Source organism: Eucyclogobius newberryi, unplaced genomic scaffold, assembly GCF_026437365.1.
Source record: "Eucyclogobius newberryi isolate DKJ021-1_F unplaced genomic scaffold, fEucNew1.0.hap1 SCAF_589, whole genome shotgun sequence".
Lineage (NCBI taxonomy): Eukaryota > Metazoa > Chordata > Actinopteri > Gobiiformes > Gobiidae > Eucyclogobius > Eucyclogobius newberryi.
In genome coordinates, this window is record NW_027316266.1 from 4,529 (window position 1) to 29,466 (window position 24,938).

Here is a 24,938-nt window from a genome sequence, read left to right on the forward strand (position 1 = left end):
AATAAGCTTTAGTTTTGTGATAACGTACACAATGTATTTATTTTTATTTAACTGGTCAAGTGTTTGTTTGCACAACTAATGTTATGGCGCTTTAGTGTCAGTTAAGTTCTAAGAATTTACAAACTGTACTGAAGTGTTTTCTGGTTTAGGGACATTTGGTACTAGACTGGTTATGCTGCTCCTAAAATGTGTTTTGAGTGTCTAATGTTTAATGAGATTACAATGTTTCTGACGTTACCTCTGAAGTGGCCTGTTGATGTTTAATGATTGTGGCTCAGGATTTTGTGGCAAGTGAATACTTAATATTTTATTTAACTGCTACTGAATAAAAATGCTGATGCACTTTACACTTCTTTTGAATTCATTTTGAATTTTGCACGTAAAAATGTGATTAATCGCGATGAATCAGGGAAATAATGCGATTAATCGCGATACAAATTTTAATCGTTGCCCAGCCCTAGTAAAGTTACTTATTTGCTTTGAATCAACATAAAATAATACATCTACAGCCATTGTACAGCACTTTATGGATCTTAAAAAACATTGTTTAATTCCAATGCATTTCTATTTATTACAAGCAGAGACAAAAAAACACTGAAGTCAAGAGACTTTTTCAAAGCGGAAGTTTTTAATAAATAAAATGGATGGTTATAGTTTCCTGAAAATAAAACAAGCAACATTCAATTGGCTTTTTACAAACACAAAGGCAAATTCTGAGGTGAAGAAACATTTGCAAACCTGAAATTTATTTCAAAACAAACTGTTCTTTCTCCTTTTTCAATTGGTTTCTTTTTTTCCTTACCCTCTTCTTTTCCCTTCATCATTTTCAAACTACAAACCCAGGGCCACATCAGAACACTGTCTCTATCTACTGTAGTTTAAGATGAATAAAATGGCTTGGCATATTAAAAAGGGGCACTCTGTAACTCTTCCAGTCACCACTGAATCTTGGTTTGCCTCCAGGTTTTCTCCAGCTCTTTTGTTTCACTGACATTTTTCTATCTTCGCGTTCCATTTTTCTGAGGCTATTAAAGTTCTCAAGTCAAGCGTGAATGCATTTTCCTGTAACTTGTGGTTGTGGCTCAAAGCTGCATCTGGGAAGATATTGTTCCTGTTTTTGTTTTCACGTAGATATGTCCAATAAATAGACCCTTTAAAACCCCCTTTCATCAGATTGTAAACATTTCAAAATGGAGGTAGAAGTAAAATAACATTGGAATTTAGAAAAGAAAATAAGCAACAATTTTGAATTACCAAGTTTGAATTGTCAGTAAATTTGCTTTTCTATAAGAAAAGATGGAAAAATACAATTGTCTAGCCTGGAAATTATATTTAAACTTCACAAAAGTATAATTTGTGGTACAGTATGTAATATATTGATAACTTGAAACTATAATGGATTTAATAAACAAATAATGCAATAAATAATTACTTAATTAATGAGTTGAATGTGTTTAAAGCAGTTCTGACGTTACTAGAGTCTGAAGCTTTTACTTTTATAAAAAATACCTGGATTTTTAACATTTTGTGTGATTCTGAGGTTAATCCCAGTTTCTCAAATTAAAATCACATTATTTTCCACTGAAAATTTTGCTCAATTTCAGAATTTAGAATGTTATTGTTTAAATAGTAGAAAAAGCTTCAGTTGTAGTCATCTGGACTCAGTTTGCAAAAATATTATTTTTGCAAACTGAGTCCAGATGACTACAACTGAAGCTTTTTCTACTATGGAACACGCCTGGACGAATGAGGGATTACACCGACGTTATTGTTTAAACTTTTAAAAAGGCTCAATAATTACAGAGATATTAACCACAAACAGGAAAATATATATCAGCATTTGAATCAAAACTACATTTTAAACTACGGCCATTTAAAGCTGTGCATGACATGACCTCTGATTTTTTTTCATAAGAATGTAACTCCCCCTTCCCAGACACTTCCTCTAGGCCTTGCCCTCCCTCACCGATTCCTTCCTGTTCAAAAACTTCTGAAACAACATGAACAACTACTTTTCTCACATGTTCTTTTCTGTTCGATAAAAAGGCATATAAGGCGTAAATAAAACAAATAAAGCTACGACAAAAACATTCAAAGATTCAACAACAAAATCAGTGCAAAAACTCAAGTGTCAAATGTCCAATAGTGATAAGAAAAGGAGAACTAAGCAGGTTTAAAAAGACTGGTTTGAGCCCAGTTTAATCCTTGTTTTGTCCTGGTCTGAGCCCGATTTAGTCCCAGTTTAAGGCCAGTTTGGCCCAGTGTAGTCCCAATGTAGATAAGATAATGTGTGAATAAGTGTGAATAAATAATCTACATCTTTGAGTATATTTTTTACTTGCTGTTTTTTTCTTACTTCAAATGAAGCATTTTCAAATGTGTCTTAAAATAACATTAAAACAATAAGTAGTTTCTAACTTTGAATGAGAAAAAAATGCTGCTGCACTTGAAATAATATCAAAACTTATTTGTTCTGTTCTATTCTAGAAAGTCAAAACATAATCTAATCAAGTTTGAGATGGGCCTCAACATATTTTGTATATTTGAAAGTTTCAAATCTGAAAATAAAAATCAAATTCCAATGTCAACCCATTGATGAAAAGGTAAATGCCCAAATACCTTTATTCAAAACGTGCTTAACTCTCCTGAACAGTGTGTCTAACCCTAACATTGGCTTGTGTTGTTGCATGTGAAGAGTGTGGTTTAACTCTGAGGTACATGCAGGTCCGTTAGCCTCACAAGGTTCAAGTGTTTCTTCAATAAATACTGGTAAATGCAGAGTAAATATACGAAAAGTTAATAGTCCTTAAGAGCAGAAGTTACAGACATCTTCAGTCATTGTGGTGGAGCTCATTTGGCGCCACTTTCGGTTTGACAAATTGTACCAGAACGACAACAACTGGCCACTTTTTATGTTCGGCTGTTACTGATCAGATCAAAATAGGGATGGGACGATTCCGCTTTGTCACAATTCAACCCTTAAATCCAAATATGGTCACTTGTTTCTCTTTTTACCCTGTTCTCACATTGTTCCTCATCACAAACACGGCTGGAGTACATTCAGATTCATTCAGTTTGATGAATCCTGGTTAGAAAGTCGTCTCCCTCCGAGCCTCAAAAACTTCTGAATCTCCTCGATAACTCACGTTTTCTCCATCTGTGACGTAGCTCTGAGAATCTTTTGCTGTTTTTAACTCCAGAAATCATCTCCAGACTCGTTCTGTTCTGTCTAATCACGATCAGGACAACTGCATGGCTACCAAGCATCTCCAAGCGGGTTGTTTTTTATTAACCTGTGTAATTCTCTCTGTAGCCTGTAGATGGCAAAAAACTGTTAGTCCTGGGAGAAACGGCAGAGATACAGATGTAAATTGTGTTTATTTATCATTTTGTTTAGGTTTTTTTGTTGTAAAACCTGAGATGCCAAACTAAAGTCAGTCAAGAGCATGTTTAACAGCTGATAACAATATAAATAATGCATAATATTTGCCCTATTTTAGTCGTTCCTGGATCAATTTGCGTAAAATAAAAAGTGCCCGAAAGATGTCAGAATAAGTCTGTGTTTACTTCCTCTGTCTGTGAAAGGTCGGCAGGTTTAACCCTTAAACTGCACCAAAATGACAGCAAAATGAGTCATGGAGTGACACGTGAGAATCAAACCCAACACACAAGATCAAACGATTCAATACCATCTCCAGAATCGTCCCATCCCTAACACAATAAGTCAAAGATGTGGTAAATCAAAGCGTGAAAGGACTAAAAACTATAATTTTAAAATACAAAGTCAACAAAAGTATTTGAAAGATATATTAAAATGACGATTTCTTTCATTTTTTGTGCCTAAAATGGTGGCCAGTTATTGTGGTCGTTTGCGGACAGCACTGTCATAATGTCTCCTTATTTGTTTGTGTGAATATAAACAGCAGACACGATTAACCAAACACACGTCCTGCCCTTCTCCACGTCTCTCTGGCCTCCTCCACGTCTCCGTGGCCTCCTCCACATCTTCTTGCCCTCCTCCAGATCTCCCTGCCCTCCACCACATCTCCCTGCCCTCCACATCTTCTTGCCCTCCTCCATGTCTGGCTCTTTCCCTCTGCGTTTCGTGTTCGTAAAGGTTTGTACCGACACACTCAGGGCAGCAGTCTCTCCAGCTCGCCGTCGCTCAGCTCGTTCACGGACACGATGTGGTCCAGCTGGGACAGATACTTGTCCGTGTCCACCATGAAGTGAGGGATTCTGGTGCGAGAGAGAACGGCCAAAGAGCGCAACCTCTCCACGTCCTCGAACGATACCTGCAGAACACGCGAGTCGAAATACGTCAGACACATCCGGGGAAAACGTAACGAGGCAACTGAACGAGTCGCTACGGCCAAATAACAACTGTAAAGTCTAACGCTCTGCTTAATATGGAATTTGTACTTGACGTTAACAATGTAGAATAAGACTCCACGGGAACAATGTACATTTACTTCTCTGCAATAATGTCATAAACTGATATTTACAATGAGAAAACTAAACACTACAGTGCAAGGATGACTATTTTACACCGTACTTGTGCATTTGGAATCAAAAATCAGAAATGATTTACCTTAATTACCACTAGAGGGCCCCATTGTTGTTGTTGTTGTTGTTGTTGTTGTTGTTTTATGGCGGTTGGCATCCGAGTGTTGCATTACCGCCAGACTTTATTCCTCAGACGTTTCGTAGTCCTCAGACTCTGTCGTAGTCCGTAAAAGCACTCCTCCCATTGCTTTGGCGTTACAAAGCCCATGAGGTCATGATGTGTTTTTGTGACTAGAATAGTTGTTGTGTCAGAGACCAACCGGCTTTATTCCAGGGAGACTCTTCTTCACCTTCCTCGCCCTCTTTGACGTTCGGTGCTTTGGAAGTACAAAGCCCATGAGGTCATGGGACATCTTTGTTGTTTTACAAAGCCCATGAGGTCATGGGACGTCTTTGTCGTTTTATCCTTTAGAAGTCCTTCTTCCATCACTTTGGCGTTTCTAGGCCCATGAAGTCCAAGCGCGTTAGAACATCCTCTTGCTCCTCATCCTCGGCTCAGTCTCCAACACCCCCCACCTCTATAAACGTTTACCCAGCCCTGTGCTACATAAGTAAGCAACCACAGCCTGACACAAACCCTGTGACTGGATCGCCAGAACGTTCCGCAGATTGAACTCCCGCCCATTATTCCGAAACCACAAGGCCAACCCGGCCCTTTCCCTATCATAAGCCTCACAGCAAATCAGCACATGCTCGACAGTCTCTGGCACCCGACAGTGACCACACAGACCGGTCGGATGTTTGCTTATCCTACTCAGTGACCAATTGAGTCCAGTATGGCCAATCCTCATGCGGGCGAAGGCCCTTTCCTCCCACGCGTTCCTGCCCATAGACCCGCAAGGACCCACACTACCCTGTATGTGATAGAGATGCCGTCCAGTAACACAGTGGCTCCAAAATTCCTGCCAAAGGCCGACCACATGACTCTTGATAACGGGCTTGATTTCAGACTTGCCCAACTCAACCGCCACATCAATTGATGGCCGCCGAAGGGAACGTTTAGCCAGTGATCAATTGATGGCCGCCGAAGGGAACGTTTAGCCAGTGCATCAGCCATTTCGTTACCATCCACCCCCACATGCGCAGGGACCCAAATGAAGGAAACCCTCACATCCTTCCTGGACAGGGAGAGCATCAGACAGAAGATGCCATTCAACACATCCTGTCTGCAATCCGATTTCCCAGATTTAATGCTTTGCAATGCAGAAAGGCTGTCAGAGGCCACCACAATGCCGCAACACTGCAAAGCAGATTCCGCCCATTCCAACGCCAACCGTATCGCTATAAGTTCTGACGTGAAAACAGAAAGGCGATCTGTCAACCTCTTCTTGACCGCTAGCCCCAGGTCAGGCACAAAATAAGCGGCGCCAGTACGCCCACTCTCAGGATCCCTAGACCCGTCGGTATAAATAAACACATCACCTGAGTGCTTATCGATGAGCGCTTGAACGGCAAACTGCGGTGCCCTCCCAGCGACTCCTCTAAGCTTGCCATGCAAGCTAACATCAACAGGAGCCGGGACAAACTTCCACGGAGCTATAGCAGACAAAGCCACCGACGGGCTCACACGCAGATCACCAACCCCCGCAAGCCGCGCCTTCGCATTTCCTACCTGGCTGAAAACCATACCGCCAGCCTCACTCTGCCCCCCATCAACCCTGAGAAAGTCCCTCACCGGGTGAGAGCTCGTATGACCTTGCACATTCACCCAGTAAGCCAACAGAAGTTCTAGCCTCCGGAGCCGTAACGGCAATTCCCCCAACTCAACCTGCAGCGCCGAGACAGGGGAGGTCCTAAAAGCCCTACAGCAGATGCGCAAGGCCTGGGCTTGCTCCACATCAAGCTTCTTTAAGTTAGTCTCAGCCGCAGACATGTAGGCTATACAGCCATAATCAATAGCCGCCCTCATGACGGCCCGATAAATACCCAGGAGCGACCTTCTGCTGGCCCCCCAGTCCTGGCCGGATAGACAACGAAGCAAGTTATTCACCCTTTTGCATTTACCACTGACCTCATCAATGTGCCGACGCCAACTAAGCCTCTCGTCAAAGGTGACCCCCAAGAACCTCACCTCCCTGACCTGTTCGAGCACCTGCCCATGCAGTCGAAGGGAGACGTCCCTATGCCCATTGAAGAAACAGATCACTTGAGACTTCCGTACGGACAGTTTAAACCCCCACTTCAGGGTCCACTGCTCCACCTGCTGTATTGCCCTTTGCAGTTTCGCCTCGTAAAACCGGAGATTCCTCCCTCTCACCCATAGAGCGCCATCGTCAGCATAAAGGCTCCTCCCAACAGACCCATCCACGTCGTCAAAGATGTCCTTAATCATAACATTGAACAAGATAGGGCTACACACACTCCCCTGCGGGATCCCATTCTCCACCCCATAGACCCCAGAGTAAGCAGCGCCCACTCTGGTTTGGATACGCCGGCCAGACAGAAAGCTCCGGACCCAGTTAAACAGTTTACCCTTCACACCACACTTCCGCAGCTTAATGAGGAGCCCATCCTTCCAAACCATATCGTACGCCTTCTCCACATCAAAGAGCACCGCAATAACCTTTTCTTTCTGAGCCCTGGCCAGCTGGATATCAGATTCCAAACACAACACGGAATCCATGGTGTTCCTGCCCCTACGGAAACCACTCTGGTGCGCGGGAAGCAAACCCTGACTCTCCAAGAAGTAATCCAACCGCTCGGTAACCATGCGCTCCATCGTTTTCCCGAGCTGCGACGTCAAGGCAATCGGCCTATAACTTGAAGGGTCAGACGCTGGCCTACCCGGCTTCAGAACCGGCACCACCGTAGACTGTTTCCACGCAGATGGAACACAACCTGAATCCCAAACACGGTTGAAAAGACCCAGGACTAGCCCAAGCGTGTCATCAGTCAAATGAGAGAGCATGTCATAGCACACCTCATCTTTACCCGGGGCTGTCTGTTTCGCCTTAGAAAGTGCTCTCCTTAGCTCAAACAAACTAAACGGAAGGTCAAGGTCATCTTGAGTCGAAGGCTGGTGCCCAATCAGCTCAGAATTCTGGGCCAAAGTACTCTCCCTGTAGTGCCTTTCCGCAGGTGAGAGATTGTCAGAGCTGTGCACCGACACAAAGGTGCTGGCCAACAGTTCAGCTTTGTCAACGTCGCTGACTGCTTCAACACCATTCAGTATTAGGACCGGGGTCCCATGACGGCGCTCAACCCCATGCATCCGCTTAATCATCCCCCAAACATCCCCGAGACGCGTTTCTCTCCCAATTTTGGAACTATACCGCCTCCAATAGGCACTCTTGGCCGTTCTCACAGTTTTCCGCACAACAGCGCGGGCCCTCTTGTAGTCAATGAGGGCACCCTCAGTGTGGGCAACCCTTAGCCGGCGAAACGCCGCATTTCTCGCCCTAACAGCATGACCACATGCTTCAGTCCACCACGGCACCCGCTTCCTATGTCCACTACCACCACTCTTAGGAATCGTGCCTACCGCTGACTGCGTGATGAGCGAGACAATTGCACTATTGAGATCATCCACCTGAGTCAATCCTCCTTCCTGCAGAACCCTAGAACCATCATCAGCTTTCCTCAGGAAAGCCCCCCAGTTCGCCCTTGCCAACTGCCACCTCTGGATCCTCGTCCCCCTGACCACACAGCTCCCAAAGCCAATCACGGTGCGGACTAGATAGTGATCGCTACCAAAAGAAAGATTACCAAGAACCTCCCAACTACAAACACCAGCTAACTCCTTGGACACAAGTGTAAGATCTATTGCACTTTCCGCACCGGTCCCCATATCATAGCGGGTCCCACCCCCATCATTCAGACAAACCAACTCCCTTTGATTGATAAAACCCTCTACCACCTGCCCATACCTATCGGTACCACTACCGCCCCACAAAGCGCTATGCGCATTAAAATCCCCACACCACACGGCCTTTCCCCGAACATCCTTACCGATACTATGTAAGGACTCTAACGTTAACTCACCACACGGATTATAAAGGTTAACCACAGTAACAGCTTCACCACCCAGCCAGACCCTTACCACCAGAGCCTCCGGCGCTTTACTCACACTGACAACAACGTAATTTAGGTCATCTCGGACAAACACAGCCACACCTCCGCCTCTACCCTGCTCCCTATCATTCCTAACACACACATACCCTTGTATCCCAAAACCCCACCTAGGTCGTAACCAAGTCTCCTGCACGCACATAACGTGAGGCTTGTTCAACAAGGTAGAGACAAAATGCTTAAATTCCTGGCCATTAGCACGAAGACTACGCGCATTCCATTGCAAGACAACCACCGCCATTATGAGCCCCCGGAACCTGACGGCGCATCGGGAGCCCCCCCACTCCCACTGCCAGAATGGGGCAGGGCGCCCTCCCGCAGCGCATCCTCTATCTCCGTCCACTCGGGGCCCCCAGCTCCAAAGTACTTCCCTGCAGCCTTAGCGATGATCTTAGTCTTTTCGGATCTCTTCTTGGTTTGCCCAGTACAGTTAATCACTTCCACTATAAAGAGGAAGAAATCTTTCCTCTTCACAACCAGTACATCCTCCGCACCCACAGGGCCTCTGCCCGTGGAAGCCACACTCACAGGCATCCCAGTGGGGACCTCCCCCTGGCCGCGGGCAACGCTGCCCCCTCCCCTGCATCCACCGTCACCTGACTACCAGACACCTTCTTGACCGCATCCGCGTAGGATATGCCTTGAGAGGCTCTAACTTTTTGCACCTCAGCAGCCCTCTTGCTGAACACGCATCCCCCGTAGGCAGAGCTATGCTCTCGCCCACAGTTACAGCACTTGAGTTTTGCTCCTTCGTCACACTTCCCATACTCGTGGTCTCCTGCACATTTACCACACTTCTGCTTCCCTCTACAGACCGCTGCAATACGCCCAAAGCGCTGGCACTTGAAGCAACGCAGGGGCGGCAGAACATATGGGCGTACGCCATAGCGCATGTACCCAACGCACACCACACGAGGCAGGATCCCACCTTCAAATCTAATCATTATCGACAGGCTGTCACACCTTACCCCATCCCGGGTCATCTTCAACCGCCTAGCATCCACCACCTTAGCTCCAGTCAAATTCTCCTTTATGTCATCCACAGATGTCGTCGTAGGGACGCCTACTATAACTCCCCTGACCGTGCCTCTTACAGCATCAGACACAAGAATGTCCTTCCCCCCCAGACACTTAGCTTCAATCGCCTTCCTTTGCTGAGCCACGTCCTTGCACACGACCAGCAGCGAGCCATCCCTAAGGACACTCGCATGCTTGACCACTCCCACAGCTACAGTCAGGCTCCTTGTCAACGCCATCGGATCCCACCCCTTAAAGGACGCATTATCCTGCGCGAGCTTTATGAACACCTTACACTCTGAACTCACATCCCCGACATCTGCAACCCCCCCGCCCTGCTCCTCACTGAGAGAGCCCTCCATAGACGAGCAAGAAGACGCCCTACGCTGCACAGGATCAGTGGCTCCAGGGGAGTCCTCCCCGCTGTTCATATCGTCACCGACCAGGTCACGCTTCCTCTTCTTCTTCCCCGTCAAACGGACCGAGGCGTTCCTCTATGTTGCCGTAATATCCAAACTGTTGTCGTTGTTGTTTTTTATGGCAGTTGGCATCCAAGTGCACGAGAGGGCCCCATTGTCCAGGATATTTCAACTTTTAAATATATATATATATATTTTTTTAACTATTTATTTAAAATTGTATTATAAACAGACAAACATTTACCTCTGGGATCTCAGCAAAAAAAAAGTGCATACATAACACATCTATACACACACATTTATACTGATAACTATTCTTGAGAGTTTGGGCTTTACAGAAATACATTAAATTGAATTGAATATGTAATAAAATAATATCATAAAAAATAAAGTAGTAATCAAAAGTAAATAAATAAATCAAATAAGAGTAATAATCAAAAAAAGATATACATATACATACATATCTACATACAATCTAAATCATGGCAACCCTCACAGTACAGTCTCTAATATTTCAGGAGGCAGAATATGTTCCAAGATTATAATGGTAAATATGTATTGTTAATAAAATAATATTACCGGTATATTGAAAACTGATCATTTCTATTAAAATATGCTGTGATTCAATTTGCGTTTTTCTTTTCATTTGTACACTCACTTTGTGTTTTGTATTATTTGTGTTCCGTTTTATCTATTTGTTTATCAAATTGGGAAAAAAATATTAATAAAAAAGAAAACAAATGAAGGTGATTAAAGTTAAAACAGCTCTAAGTCGTACCTTTCCCAGAGCCGTGAGCAACTGGAAGTCGATGGACCGTCGATGTCGCAGAATCCTCAGAATCCCGTCCAAATAAACCTGGTCTTTACTGAAGCAGCCTGGAAAGTGCAGAGTTCACAGCGTTATTTAACATGTTCATCTGTATTGCTCCTATTTTTGGTTCAGTCTGTTCTGATTGGTGTTGGAAAGTAACTGAATGCCCAGGAAATACACCTTTGTTGTGTTTCCTCACTATAATATAATGTAACTCAATGCAAAAGTAGTCTAAGTATTCAGAAACAGTTCTCGGATTTAACCAAGTAAAAGAATAAATTATAAAAGACACTGTTTCATTTTGCATTATTTACAATCTGTACATTTTGAGTACACATTGAGACCAAGTTGATTTAAATTGTATAAGTAAAATCTTAATTTATGCATGCTTTATTTGATTGTATATACTTGCTATTATTGCTTATTATATCCTATTATTATTATTATTATCATTTTTTTTTCATCATTTTCCGAAATTTCCCCATATTTCATTATTATTATTAGGCCCGAGCGCCACAAGCTGGCGAGAGGCCTATTAATCTCGTAAGGCCGTGCAAAGCACGGCTGCGAAAGTGCGCACGTAGTGCGCACGAAATCGAGCGCGAAGCGCTTGCCCACTTCCAAACACTCACTAACGCACTCCTTCACTCACGCACGCCCCGTGCATACTAATTAGTAGTAGGAAAATGGAACATTACCGTTGTAAACGGGCGAAGCCCGTGCAAAAGTGCGCACTAAACGAGCACTTTACATTGGGAGTAAAGCACTCATTTGCCCTAAGTACCTCACGAATACGTTCCCCATCTCTTGCATGTTCCGTGCATATAAGCATGTAATGCAAAAATTTAACATTATTACTGTATAGAGGGCCAAAAACACAAAGTGGGCGGAGCCCACTCAAAATTAACGAAAGTACCCGTCAGTGACCAGGGACCCACACCATGAGGTAGGAAAGCGCGAGCGCTTTCCGAAAATGTATAGTTTAAGATAGTTGAAAAATGGGAAACATTGTTTTCGCATCGGAATATTATTCATTCTTTCTTTCTTTCTTTCTTCTCGGGACCAACCCCCCTATTTTTCACCCAGTGAACATTGACGAAAAGTCACAAAAATTTGCACACCTCTAAAAATCTTACCTCTCTACATTCTGGCTATTTCCCTTTTCTAAAATAAAAAAAAATTGGCGCGTCAGCGCCCCCAAATGTACCAAAAATGCATTGAGATAGGAAATGACCCGAAAAAAATCTGATCGTAGGATCATGAAATTTGGCGCAGAGATAGATGGTGACAAGAGAAGTAAAAAATATTATCCCGGCAACGCCGTCCGCCCAACCAAATGTCGGCCATATTGGTTCAAAAATGGCTAAGCATGACTCGGGAGTTTTTCCAAACGTCGTACTTTTACGAACTCCTCCCAGGGCGTTGGCCCTAAAAAGCTGAAATTTGGTGAAAATGCTACTGAGGAGTGGGACATCAAAAGTTATTCAAATTACATTGATACCTCTCACGGTCTCTGAGCGGCGAAGCCGCAAACTTTAGCTAGAATTTCAGAAATCTCCCAAATTTAACATTTCTGCCGTTTGCGCAGATAAAGTCCGAATTGCGTCAAATTAGAATCAGTTGTTAAACTCTTTGCCCTAAACCTACTTGAAGTGAAATGAATTAATTTGGCGCCACAGCGCCCCCTACAGATTTTATATGGAGGTCAAATGTTTAGTTTTGCGAAATTATCTGAAATTTGACACAAAACTCAATTTTAGCATCCCCATCAAAAATGTCAATGAGACCCATGTCATAATTGTTACGGCTTTGCTGTAGCGATGACCGAAACCTCCCATGTTATTCCAATGTTTACACTTTAGACTTTCACAAACTCCTCCCAGGGCGTTAGCCCTATCAACGTGAAATTTGGTGAGACTCATCTTCAGGTGTGGACCATCAAAAGTTATCCACATTTTTATTCAAAGAGTCACGGTGTCTGTGCGGCAAAGCCGCACATTTTGCCAAGAATTCAAAATAAAATTGCTTTTTGATGGTAAAACAAAGGGGAGAAGATGTGACAGCGTCACAGATTCAGCAGTAGGCGTAATAAAAGGACAATTGGGGCGCGTTAGCGCCCCCTCCTCTTGCGGCGTGGCGGCCGTGTGGCGGCGGCGTGGCGAGGGCCGATCATTGCCGCTTGCGGCTATATTTATTAATTATTGTTGTATGTTGCACCTTGACGCCGAAACAAGTTTAAATGTTTGTTCACTGACGATGGCAATACAACTTTTTCTGATTCTGATTCAATAAAACACGTTATTACAGGTATCCGGTATTCTGTGAATAAAAATACATAGTAAAGTGTTCTTCCCAACACATTCTTTTGCCCAAACTTCTTAAATTTGTCATATTCTGTCATATTCTGAGGTCGATCCCAGTTTTTCCACGGAAATCACATATGTTTCACTTCAACTTTGGCTCGTTCATGTTGAAAGTTTTTGTTTCTAAACGATTTAAGTGCCCCCTACAGGTCGGATAACACTTTGAACTAAAATGCAGTTAAGATAAATATATTTAGATTTTTGTAAGAATTGTAAAAATGTTATCCCTGAATAGCACATTTTTTAAGTTTCACTTCCTGCTTTATTATTATTATTATTATTATTATTATTATTATTATTATTATTATTATTATTATTATTATTATTATTTATATATATATATATATATATATATATATATATATATATATATATATATATATATATATATATATATATATATATATATATATATATATATATATATATATATATATATATATATATATATATATATATATATATATATATATATATATATATATATATATATATATATATATATATATATATATATATAATTATATTTTTTCAAACTGAGTCCAGATGACTACAACTGAAGCTTTTTCTACTATGGAACACGCCTGGACGAATGAGGGATTACACCGACATATTCCTGCTTTATTATCATTTCACTTCCTGTTAGAAATTGAATACATCGCACTAGGAACTTACCCAGCAAACACTGGGCAAAACTAATTTAATGCCACAATTTTGAGTGACTTTATTTTGTTCAATTAATGTTTAAAGGGTCAAAAAATTGTTTCTTTGTGGAAATTATGCATAAACTGACTGGAAAGTGTGTCCCTAGTGTGATGTCACTTCATGTCATTTTCTACAGATTTTTGAACATTTTCTCCACAAATACCTAAAACGCTAAACTGTAAGTACAACAGGTATAAATACAGCACATAAAATCCTTTTCATTCAGATTAAATGTCCCCTCACCTGGTTGTGAGGTGTCACACTGCCCCCTCTTGGCTCGGAGGCAGTACTCCCAGCGCACGTCGGGGCTGCTCACAAACTTCTGGATGTGGTGGAAGAGTCGGCTGAAGCTCATGTTGGAGGCGTGGTGCACGGTGTAGTAGAGCAGAGCGGCTCTCCAGAGGAACGGCTGCTTCCGGAGCAGGACGCTGTGCAGAGACGCCAGGCCCTCCTCCGTTGGGTTCACGCCCTTCAGATCCAGTATCTTCCGGTGCTCTGCCGACGACCAGGGCTGCAGGCTGTTGTTCACGCCGCGCAGGTAATGTGTGCCTGAAATCAAGAGTGGGACTCAAAAAAAATACTAAAGAGAAGTTGAATGTTAACAAACTTGAATTTAATTTATTTACTTGTAGGGCTGTCATGATTTCAAATGTCAGTGAATGTCATTGTGAGAATAAACATCACGATTTAACAATTGTTTGCGGTTATTAACATCATTAACACTAAAATCCTTAAATGTCTTTCCTTCTTGTTTTCTTAACACATCACCGGTCCTCGATGCGAGACCTGATTTAAGATATAAATCTTACTGAACAATCAATTTGAAATAACCCGCAAGATATAAAAGCGTATCCTGGGTCTTCCCTGGGGCCTCTTCCCAGTGGGACATGTCCAAAACAACTACCCAGGGAGGCATCGGAACAGATTCCTGAGCCAACTCAGCTGGAAGAGCAGCGGCTCTACTCTGAGCCCCCCCTCCCCACCGATTGTATTTAGATTACATTATATTATATTTGGATTAATATTATATTGTACTTGTATTTGCATTTATATTTTATTTGTATTTTTATTATATTTATATACTGTGTAATATTTGAGCCAATAAAGGAAGTAAATAATTCTACGTGTTTTTCTTGCTCAAAAGCATCCTCTCTCGAGCTTGCCTCACCTCAGACCTGTAACACCAGGTCTCATGATAATTTAAAGCCATACAGTGGGACATCCAAGGTTAAAAACCTAACACTGCTGAAGAGATAGCAGGTGGTTTGCATAGACACGAGGTAGGTCTGTGTAGAGGCGAGGCGTGTATGTTTGTACCGATCTCATGTCGGAGCATCCCTTCCAGCCAGAACTGCCTCGCCCCCGACAGGTTTATGGTGAGAGTCGGACGACAGTTTTCTATCACCATAACGGCCTGAGAAAGAAGCTCATCAGAGAGACGAACCACCACCTGAAGAAGAGACGAGAATGAAGACTACAACATCTACAAAGAAAGAGAAAAGATCATCTGGGCGACGAACCACCACCTGAAGAGAAGAGAATGAAGACTACAACATCTACAGAGAAAGAGAGAAGCTCATCAGAGAGACGAACCACCACCTGAAGAAGAGAAAAGAAGAAAAACTAAAACATATACAAAGAAAGAGAAAAGCTCATCTGGGCGACGAACCACCACCCGAAGAAGAGACGAGAATGAAGACTACAACATATACAAAGAAAGAGAAAAGATCATCTGGGCGACGAACCACCACCTGAAGAAGAGAAAAGAAGAAAAACTAAAACATCTACAGAGAAAGAGAGGACCTCAGCTGAGAGACGAACCACCACCTGAAGAATAAATGGCCGACACAGAGGAAGAGAGACATTCCGCCGCCCTGAATCCTAACCCTTGAAGAGCACAGAGTGGTTGAGATGCCCAGGTGATCGTACCTCTCCCACGCAGCCCTCTTTCTGCAGGTACTTCCTCACTGCTGCCCACACCTGACTCTTTGGTAAAATGGCTCCTCCGGTCGCCTCTTCGAAGGTTTCGTACGAGCCGAATTTCCTCAGCACACACTCCATGATCGCCACGGCCTGAACACGCAACACACGTTTAAGCAACACGGCCCGACACTACAGGCCTAAGGATGTTTTATTATTTAGTTTAATCAGCTTCAAAGGCCGTTTTCTCTCACAAAGACGTAAAAATCAGAACCGACACACGCCAAACTTTACAATCTTGGACTCAGCAACATTTTGACAGAACGTACAGAAGATTTAAGATGTTGATATCTAATGCCAAGCCTGATTTATTTAAGTTTTAACTCAATTAGGCATTTTTACAAGCATTTTCATTAAAGTCCATATGAAGGTTCTCATGTCTTTCTAATTATGATTTAGCTTGTTAGGATAGCGCCAGTGGTCAATATTGATCATAATTTTACTTCTGTTTAAAATGACAGGAAGTAGAGCTGAATCCCTCTGTGATGTCATCAGTGTGCGACAGTTTACACTTAACTGACAGACTTTTCTGACAGTTTAAACCATCGTTTGACAAAATAAAGGCCTTGTATGGTATTATTGTGTCAAATCATAAATGTCATTTATATGGACATCTCGTTACTAGGTAACAGCTGTGGAATTACCTCTGACATATTTGTGCTCATGTCCAACCAGGAAGTACAATTACTTATTGAGGACAAACAGGCAAAATATTTAGTCAAATCTGAAATATAATTGTGTTCACATCGTTTAAGTGAAATGTGAAGTTAGTCGTATACTTTAAGATCTACTTTCCACAAATACTAAAGTTGATGCTAATTGCATTTCGTTGTCTTAGTACCTGTACTCTGTGCAATGACAATAATGTTCAATCTAATGTAATCTAAATCTAATCTAAAGACGATATCAAAAATCCCCTCTGTAAATTGTTTGATATTTAATATGTGGAAAAAAAATGGATCACAAAATTTAAACTCCATTTAATTTTTCAGATTTATGCATCCAAAAGAAGTGCAATTTTGGCAATTTTAAATGTCATAAAATGTCTTTATAAGAAAACATGACATAATAAAATAAATTCCTTACAATAATGCAAGTAAACAAAATGTCATATTTTTTCCATCTTCACCCGCAGTGTCTCACACTGGCATGAGGCATTTAATGTGAATCTCATTATTATGATTTATGGTCATTAATTCTGGACAAACCTGTTGTAAGAATAGATCCGACCCGTCTCTGTACTTCTCCAGCACCGCCGACAGCTCCGCCTCCTCGTACTCAAACTGCGGCTCATAAGTAAAACCTGAGTGGAAGAACTTTTCCTTCTCCTGCTGCAGGTTTGTGGGTCGCAGCGCCACCAGGAGGCAGCGGCGCGAACCGGAGGACGTTTTGGGGATGTGAGGCAGAGATGTGGCAGGGCGAATTGAACCTGGTCTGCTCCTTAACCCCGCGTTCACAGACATGGAGCTCTCACTGCGTCGGATGTACCCGGACTGCGTCAGGCCGGGACTGGCCTGGCTTCGGGTTGGCATCCAAGCTCCGCCGCGCCACGGAGGTCTCAAAGACGCACGCCGGTCCAAAGCAGAGACCAGGGAAGGTTCAGACAGTCTAGACAACTCCTTCAATGACTTTTTGGATGCAGTTTTGTTGATAGAAAGCGATTTCGAAATCGTTTTGGGTTTTGGTGGACTTGCACTATTGGTTTTGGGCAATGAAGTGCTGTCCTCGATCTTGTTTTGGGGTGTTACAGATAATTCACTTGGATTTTTGGCAGGACTTCTATCGAATGACGAACACTTTGAAATAGTCTTGGGCTTCGATGGAGCGACCACGTTGGCTTTGGCCATTGAGGATTCTGTGGCCATCTTGTACTGAGGCGTTGAAGACATGTCACCAGTTGATCTCAATGTCATTTTGTCCATCAATGGGGACTTCGTAATCGATTTCGGCTTTGAGGGAAGTGCCATTGTACTTTTGGGCACTGAAGCCTCGTCCTCCATCTTGATTTGGTGCATTCCTGATCCTGGCAACCCACCAATCGAGTATCTGAACAGCCTTTTGTCGCTTTTGTCACGTGAAGGCGATTTTGCGATGATTTTGGGTTTCGTTGGAGATTCTGTCATTCTTTTAGACGTTGAGTCGCAACCTTTCACCCTGTTATAGGATGTAGAAAGAGACGCACTGGTATTTCTAGTTGGCGTCTTTCCCATTTTCTCGACTGAAGGAGATTTGGAAGAGGACTTTGCTCGTGGTTCAGTTTGGATTTTAGCTCCTGAGGAAAGTGTGTCCATACTGCTCAGGGGTAAATCCAAATGATTAGGTTTTGGAACAGCTTCTTCAATCCTTTTACTACCTTCAATACAATTTTTATCCATCAACAATAATTTCAAGCCAAGGTTAGCTATTGAGTCTCCATTTTTTGTTACTTTGTGCACCAAAGAAGCAGAATCCATGTTATTCTTGGGCATCACTGGACACTCACTACTGTTTATAATGTCTACGTATTTAATTGGATTTTCATTTACGGAGTCCAATTGACCAGCAGGAGAACTAAATTCCATTTTGTTTAGTGGTGCTGCTTTTGTAGATCTGCTCATCACATTTTGGGGCAGTGAAGTTTGGGAAACCATATTGCTTTTGGGCATAGAATATAAAGTTGACTCAGCAAGTTGCTTTGGCAATCCATCCATGTTTTTGCAGTCTATGTTGCCCATAGTCTTGTATTCAATGATATTTGTTGGCGTCAGTGCCGTTTCAAGCCGATCGTGGCATGTTAAAACTACTCCCATCGTAGTCTTAGCCTCAGACGCATTATTTAAGTCACTTTGCGGCATTAACCTAGGTTCCATTTTTTCTCTATCCATTGAAGAAGTAGAAGCTTCCAAGTTGTTCATGGTCTTCGAAGGCAGCTCCAAAGCGCTTCTGTCCAACAAAGCAGACTTTTTAGCAATTGTAGGCGATAGATTATAGTCCTTGGATATGTCAGGTAAAAGCGTGGGAGACTTTCTGTCAATTTGGGGCATTGAAGGCAGCATGGCAGCATTTTTGGTGACTATACCAGATTGCAAAGTGGCTTCCATATTGTTACCGTCTGTGTGTCTTACGGAATTTGTCCCCATGGAATTAGAATTTAATGGGAAACTGTTCTGTGGTAGACATTGAACTGGTGATGGTTGCATTTTCATAGAATCTTCAGGCACAATAAAAGTCTCTAAATTTGAGTGGTTTAATACAGGCGCAGAGGGATATTGAGAAGCTGAGGGGGACGCCATCTTTGTATTGGGCGTCTTCTAAAAATACAGATCTTTCCTCTAGAAAGGCTCGATGGTGATTGGTGGGCAATCCAGAACCATTACCACTGTAAATAAAAAATCTTTAGTTAATTGAAGTTGAAGTGTAGAAAATTTTGCTTTAAGCTACAAATGACAATATTTTCAATACATGGCCAGATTTGAATGTTTCACAGCAAGGCATTAAACCTCATTTACCGGCAGACAAGGTTCCATTTGGAAACCGTTTTGGAAATCAAAGATGTTTTTGAGTTCCATCCGAACGTCATTTTCAATCTGATGGAAATGGTTTGAGCAGCATAATTCAGACTCTTCTGAGCTCTGATTGGTCCTGCCCCAAAGGGAGGAGCTATAACTGAAACTTGCCCTGGCTTTGTTAACAAGTCTAACCGTTTCTCTCTTACAATTGGGCCATTAGCATTTATTAGGTCTTAAGCATTTACTAAGCAGAATGTAAACATAAACTAGACGCTGTGCAATGGAAAGAAGCCATTGCGAGAGACTACATAATTGTTGTTGTTGCTTGTAATGACGGCTGGCAGCCAACTGCCAAGGTTGTTGTTGTTGTTTTATGGCGGTTGGTATCCAAGTGTTACATTACCGCCAGACTTATTGTTGTTGTTGTTGTTGTTGTTTTATGGCGGTTGGCATCCGAGTGTTGCATTACCGCCAGACTTTATTCCTCAGACGTTTCATTTCATGTATTGTAGGTGCATTTGTTGTTGTTGTTGTTGTTGTTGTTGTTGTTGTTGTTGTTGTTGTTTTATGGCGGTTGGCATCCAAGTGTTGCATTACCGCCAGACTTTATTCCTCAGACTTTGTCGTAGTCCTCAGACCATGCCTTGCCAGTACATGGTGCATTTGCCACCATGTACTGGCAAGGCCATATCCTGTACAGTTGCCGTGATGATGATGTCACGCCTTTGATGATGATGTCACCGCCAAACAAATACACATACAACTACAACTACAGTGGGTGGCGGTGATGTAACACTTGGATACCAACCGCCATAAAACACCATAGTAGGAGTAGGAGTAGGAGTAGTAGTAGTAGTAGTAGTAGTAGAAGTAGAAGTAGAAGTAGAAGTAGAAGTAGAAGTAGAAGTAGAAGTAGAAGTAGAAGTAGAAGAGGAAGAGGAAGAGGAAGAGGAAGAAGAGGAAGAGGAAGAAGAGGAAGAAGAAGAACCTTTGCAGTTAGCTGCCAGTCGCCATTAAAAGCAACAACAACACTAAGAGATAAGGAAAAATTGCAACTTTGACGACAGGTGCGACCTGTGATACGTGCCGAAAAAAGGGGTGGGTATAATAAGAGATGATAAAATATAAAATAAAAGATCTACAACAAATAATAGTGCATTACACAGTTACTGAATAGTTTGAGACGAAAAGTTTAAAACCGGTTAGATTAACTTGCAGGATGCGGGAGACGGGGCGGGGCTTTGGCTTCTATTCAGTCCGTGGCCGGTCTCCGATGAGGAAAAGAGCGAACACAGGATTGTTTGGTTTTGTAGTTTCCACAAATGTTTCCAATCATTGCGTTCACAAGTGCCATCACAGGCAACACAACATCGCTCTGTGACGAGTTCTTGCTGGTTTGCTCACGGCGACAAACCACACTTTTGGGTCGCTGCTCTGAACAGCTGCTCTGAACAGCTGCTCTGAACAGCTGCTCTGAACAGCTGCTCTGAACAGCTGCAAGTTCCACGAGTTGATCTGGCGCTGTACTCACGCCACGTTTGTGAAAGATGTTTGCTCATAAAACAATTATATCATTATATCCCACAAGTAAAGCGGGCCTATAACTTCACTGCTGAAACACCGGGCGTGCATATCGCCCCCGCCATGGCAGCCAGTCTGCACGCTGCCCAAATAGAGCATCTGCGCAGGTTGCTTCTGCAAACATGGATGCGCCGATAGGTAAATGATTTTTCCCCGCAGCTTTTGGATTCGCTCTCACAATTTCTCGAAACGTACGGCCAGTAAATATGCGATAAAATGTTTAAGGTCAGGTTTTCATTATTTTGAAATCCAGGTCGGTCGGGTGACCGGAAACACACCATTTTTTCTTCTTGTCATCATAAACCATCATAAATCACAAACCAATTGATAAACAATTGATGATACAATAGTGATATTGTGGGCTGCTCTGTCAATATATAAGGGTATTTATGGTATATTTTACAAACTTATATTGTAACAGTGCTTCAATTCAGTTTCTTGTATAGAGAAAATAAACTTGTTTATGTGATATATTCACAGTTTAGATCATTAAAATGGATGTATTTATGTTATTTATTTATGTTGGCACCGGTCATGGCTTAGCAACACAGAAACACTGGTTAAAATGTACATAGTTTTTTTTTAAACTAATGAAATATCGCAGAATATTGTGCAAAATATATGGATTCCCACATGTATGTATTGTGAAATCATGAGACGCGCTGTGATCCCAAGTCTTAATTAAAAGGAACACGACCTAACATGGACGTTTATCTTTATATAACACAGGCCCAGAGTTAAACATGGAGTCGGGGGTATAATATCAAATTGCTGCATTGTTCTGACACTGGTTTATGAAAGCGGATACGAGCGGCTCTTCTGTGGACGACGAAAACGGCAAGAGACAAGAGCAGTGAGCTGTGAATTCTGATTTGACTCTGCATTAGTTTATGACAGAAAATTACCTGTAAACAGCGATGGGAGTACTATATTCTGAATACTTTGAATACTTTTACTCTAAACTGCATTACATTATAGTGGACACGAGGTTTGAAACAGATTTATGTTCATTACACCGTTTGTCATGCATTAATTTATCACTTATTAGAGAAGGAAACTAATTATCAGACAAAAATTGTTTATTGTCATCGTGTCAAGTGAACAAACTTCAGCAGCGGCAAAAACCATGACTTTGAATAGTAGAACATTAAATTATAAACTATGACAAAATTAAAGCATACATAAGTGTTTGAATAAAAATAGACTTTGACCGAATATAAATTAAAATATACGATCAAGAAACAGAATAAAACATTAAACATTGGAATAACAAAAAAAAAGTATTCCTTACAATTTATCATTTATTTAATAATTTCCATAAAATCCCAAATAAAAAAAATACTCAATGAGATGACAAAAAATGCAATTCAATTCGAGTATAATCTACTTTATCACCTGCATGGAGATCTTAATCTTATTTTAGTCATTGATTAAATATAAAGTCCAGCCAATGCAATATAATAAACAATGGGTACTTTCTATTTATGAACTCCCTTGACTTCTCCTGGTTCTACGCGTTTAACGTTGAGATAAAGCTGTTGTTTCACGTTTTTACGCGGCATAAACGTGGCTCTTACCTCCGTGGAGCCACTGCAGACTTTGTCCCGGTGTTACAGCGCCACAGCGGGGCTCTGGAGCCGGTTTTTCCCCGCGGACAGAGCGCTGGGAGCGGGTAACGGGACAGCACGGGGGCCGCGGGGCCGGTGCAGGAAGCGGCGGAGCGGTGTTGGCAGAAATGACGCAGCACGCACGGGGAGGACGCACGGGCACGTCATTACGCACAGTGGGGCCGTGAGCACGTTTATTAAAGAGACAGGGACAATATCAATACGGGACAGAGAGAGACTGATGGGAAAGAGAGGACAGAGAGGACAGAGAGACTGAGAGGACAAAGAGAGGATCGAGAGGACAGAGAGACTGAGAGGACAGAGAGGAAAGAGAGACTGAGAGGACAGAGAGAGGATCGAGAGGACAGAGACTGAGAGGAGAGAGGACAGAGAGACTGAGAGAGACAGAGGACAGAGAGACTGAGAGACTGAGAGAGGATCGAGAGGACAGAAAGAGGACAGAGAGACTGAGAGGACAGAGAGGAAAGAGAGACTGAGAGGACAGAGAGGATCGAGAGGACAGAGAGACTGAGAGGACAGAGAGAGACAGAGGACAGAGAGAGGACAGAGAGAGACTGTGAGGACAAAATGGTACAGAGAGGACAGAGAGACTGAGGACAGAGAGAGAGACAAAGGATAGAAAGAGAATAGAGAGGACAGAGGGAGACTGAGAGGACAGAGAGCGATTGAGAGGACAAAGAGAGACAGAGAAAAGAGAGAGAATCAAGAGGACAGAGAAAGAGAGGGACTGTGAGGACAAAATGGTACAGAGAGGACAGAGAGAGACAAAGGAGACAGAGAGGACAGAGAATCGAGGACAGAGAGAGACAGAGGACAGAGAGACTGAGAGGACAGAGAGAGACTGAGAGGACAGAGAGAGACTGAGAGAGACTGAGAGGACGGATAGAGATAGACAGGACAGACAGGACAGAGAGAGACTGAGAAGACAGACAGAGACTGAGAGGACAGAGAGAGAGAGAGAGACAGGACAGAGGGGGCAGTGAGAGACAGAGAGGACAGAGAGAGAGAGACTGAGAGAGACTGAGAGAGACTGAGAGGACAGATAGAGATAGACAGGACAGAGAGAGACTGAGAGGACAGAGAAGACAGAGAGAGAGACTGAGAGGACAGAGAAGACAGAGAGAGACTGAGAGGACAGAGAAGACAGAGAGAGTGAGAGGAAAGTGAAGACAGAGAGAGAGAGAGAGGACAGAGAAAGAGACTGAGAGGACAGAGAAGACAGAGAGAGAGAGAGAGAGAGAGAGAGAGAGAGAGAGAGAGAGAGAGAGAGAGAGAGAGAGAGAGAGAGAGAGAGAGAGAGAGAGAGAGAGAGAGAGAGAGAGAGAGAGAGAGAGAGAGAGAGAGAGAGAGAGAGAGAGAGAGAGAGAGAGAGAGAGAGAGAGAGAGAGAGAGAGAGAGAGAGGGAGACCTGTGTCTACATCCGTCTCAGTTACATCCATACATTAGTTGTATAAAACCGTTTTTCACTTTTTTAACTCCAAAAAAGTGTTATTTTGACTTCCTGTGGTGTTTTTGTGTTTCATTCACAGGTGAAACAAGGTTTTTCTTTCCTTTGACCATTAGAGAATTGAGAAAATGAAAAAGAACCTCTCTTTGGTTTCCGTCTCTCTCTGTTTTTGCTTATTTTATATACTAAAGGTAAAAAATAAATTACATTTGTTTTTTTTAACATTGATTTACTTGAACACTAAAACAAAAACAAAATACTTTTTTACTTATGTTTTCTGTATTTTGCAACAAAAATCAAATAAAACCTCATGATGGGGTTTTCAGTACTTCATTCTGAAAAGTCCAAATACCCATGAATACACTGACCGTATAAGTAATGCAGTTCGAGAATACTTTTAAGGGAATAACAATTACAATGTCCAGTCATCAGAATCAGAAAACCATTTCCTAGTCATTTTCTCTAAATAAAGGAATAATAATGAATGACAACATTAAAGTATAAACTCTGATAAAGACATGCAAAAAGAAGGTATCAATTAAAAATAGATCATGTGCAGCGCTTTCGATTGTCTGGTCTTGGACTGTCTTATGGTCTTATGTCCTATGTCCTATGTCTTATGTCTTATGTCTTACTGGTATGTATTATCTCTTATGTCTTCTGTCTTTTGTCTTTTGTATTATGTCCTATGTCTTATGTCTTACCGGTATGTATTATCTCTTATGTCTTCTGTCTTTTGTCTTTTGTATTATGTCTTATGTCTTATGCCTTGTATTATGTCTTATGTCTTTCGTATTATGTCATATGCATTATCTCTTATGTATTTTGTATTATGTATTATGTCTTATGCATCATTTCTTATGTA

At 42.3% G+C, this 24,938-nt stretch overlaps 1 protein-coding gene across 3 annotated transcripts; it reads right to left on the reverse strand.

Annotated features, from left to right (window-relative positions):
- Positions 1 to 624: 624 nt before the first annotated feature.
- On the reverse strand, positions 625 to 22,725 carry LOC140346179 (uncharacterized). 3 transcript variants are annotated; one of them, XM_072432342.1, is made up of 8 exons: positions 22,576 to 22,725; positions 17,138 to 19,287; positions 15,879 to 16,022; positions 15,753 to 15,776; positions 15,267 to 15,375; positions 14,193 to 14,498; positions 10,849 to 10,946; positions 625 to 4,295 (listed from the first exon to the last, which is right to left on the reverse strand). In XM_072432342.1, the coding sequence occupies exons 2-8, from the start codon at positions 19,199 to 19,201 to the stop codon at positions 4,134 to 4,136; spliced, it is 2,907 nt and encodes a 968-aa protein (XP_072288443.1). In that variant the 5' UTR covers positions 19,202 to 19,287; positions 22,576 to 22,725; the 3' UTR covers positions 625 to 4,133. The 3 variants fall into 3 exon arrangements, with proteins under 3 accessions (XP_072288443.1, XP_072288441.1, XP_072288442.1); XM_072432340.1 differs by lacking the exon at positions 15,753 to 15,776 and having other exon boundaries at positions 15,267 to 15,399; XM_072432341.1 differs by lacking the exons at positions 15,753 to 15,776; positions 22,576 to 22,725 and adding an exon at positions 19,418 to 19,460 and having other exon boundaries at positions 15,267 to 15,399.
- Between the last annotated feature and the right edge of the window lie 2,213 nt (positions 22,726 to 24,938).

Excerpts from the sequence above, each read along its gene's own strand:
- LOC140346179 (XM_072432340.1), bottom strand. The coding sequence starts at position 19,201 with ATGGCGTCCCCCTCAGCTTCTCAATATCCCTCTGCGCCTGTATTAAAC. Across the intron at positions 16,023-17,137 it reads CGGATCTATTCTTACAACAG|GCCGTGGCGATCATGGAGTG; the intron begins GTTTGTCCAGAA and ends TTGCGTGTTCAG. Across the intron at positions 14,499-15,266 it reads GATGCTCCGACATGAGATCG|GCACACATTACCTGCGCGGC; the intron begins GTACAAACATAC and ends TCTTGATTTCAG.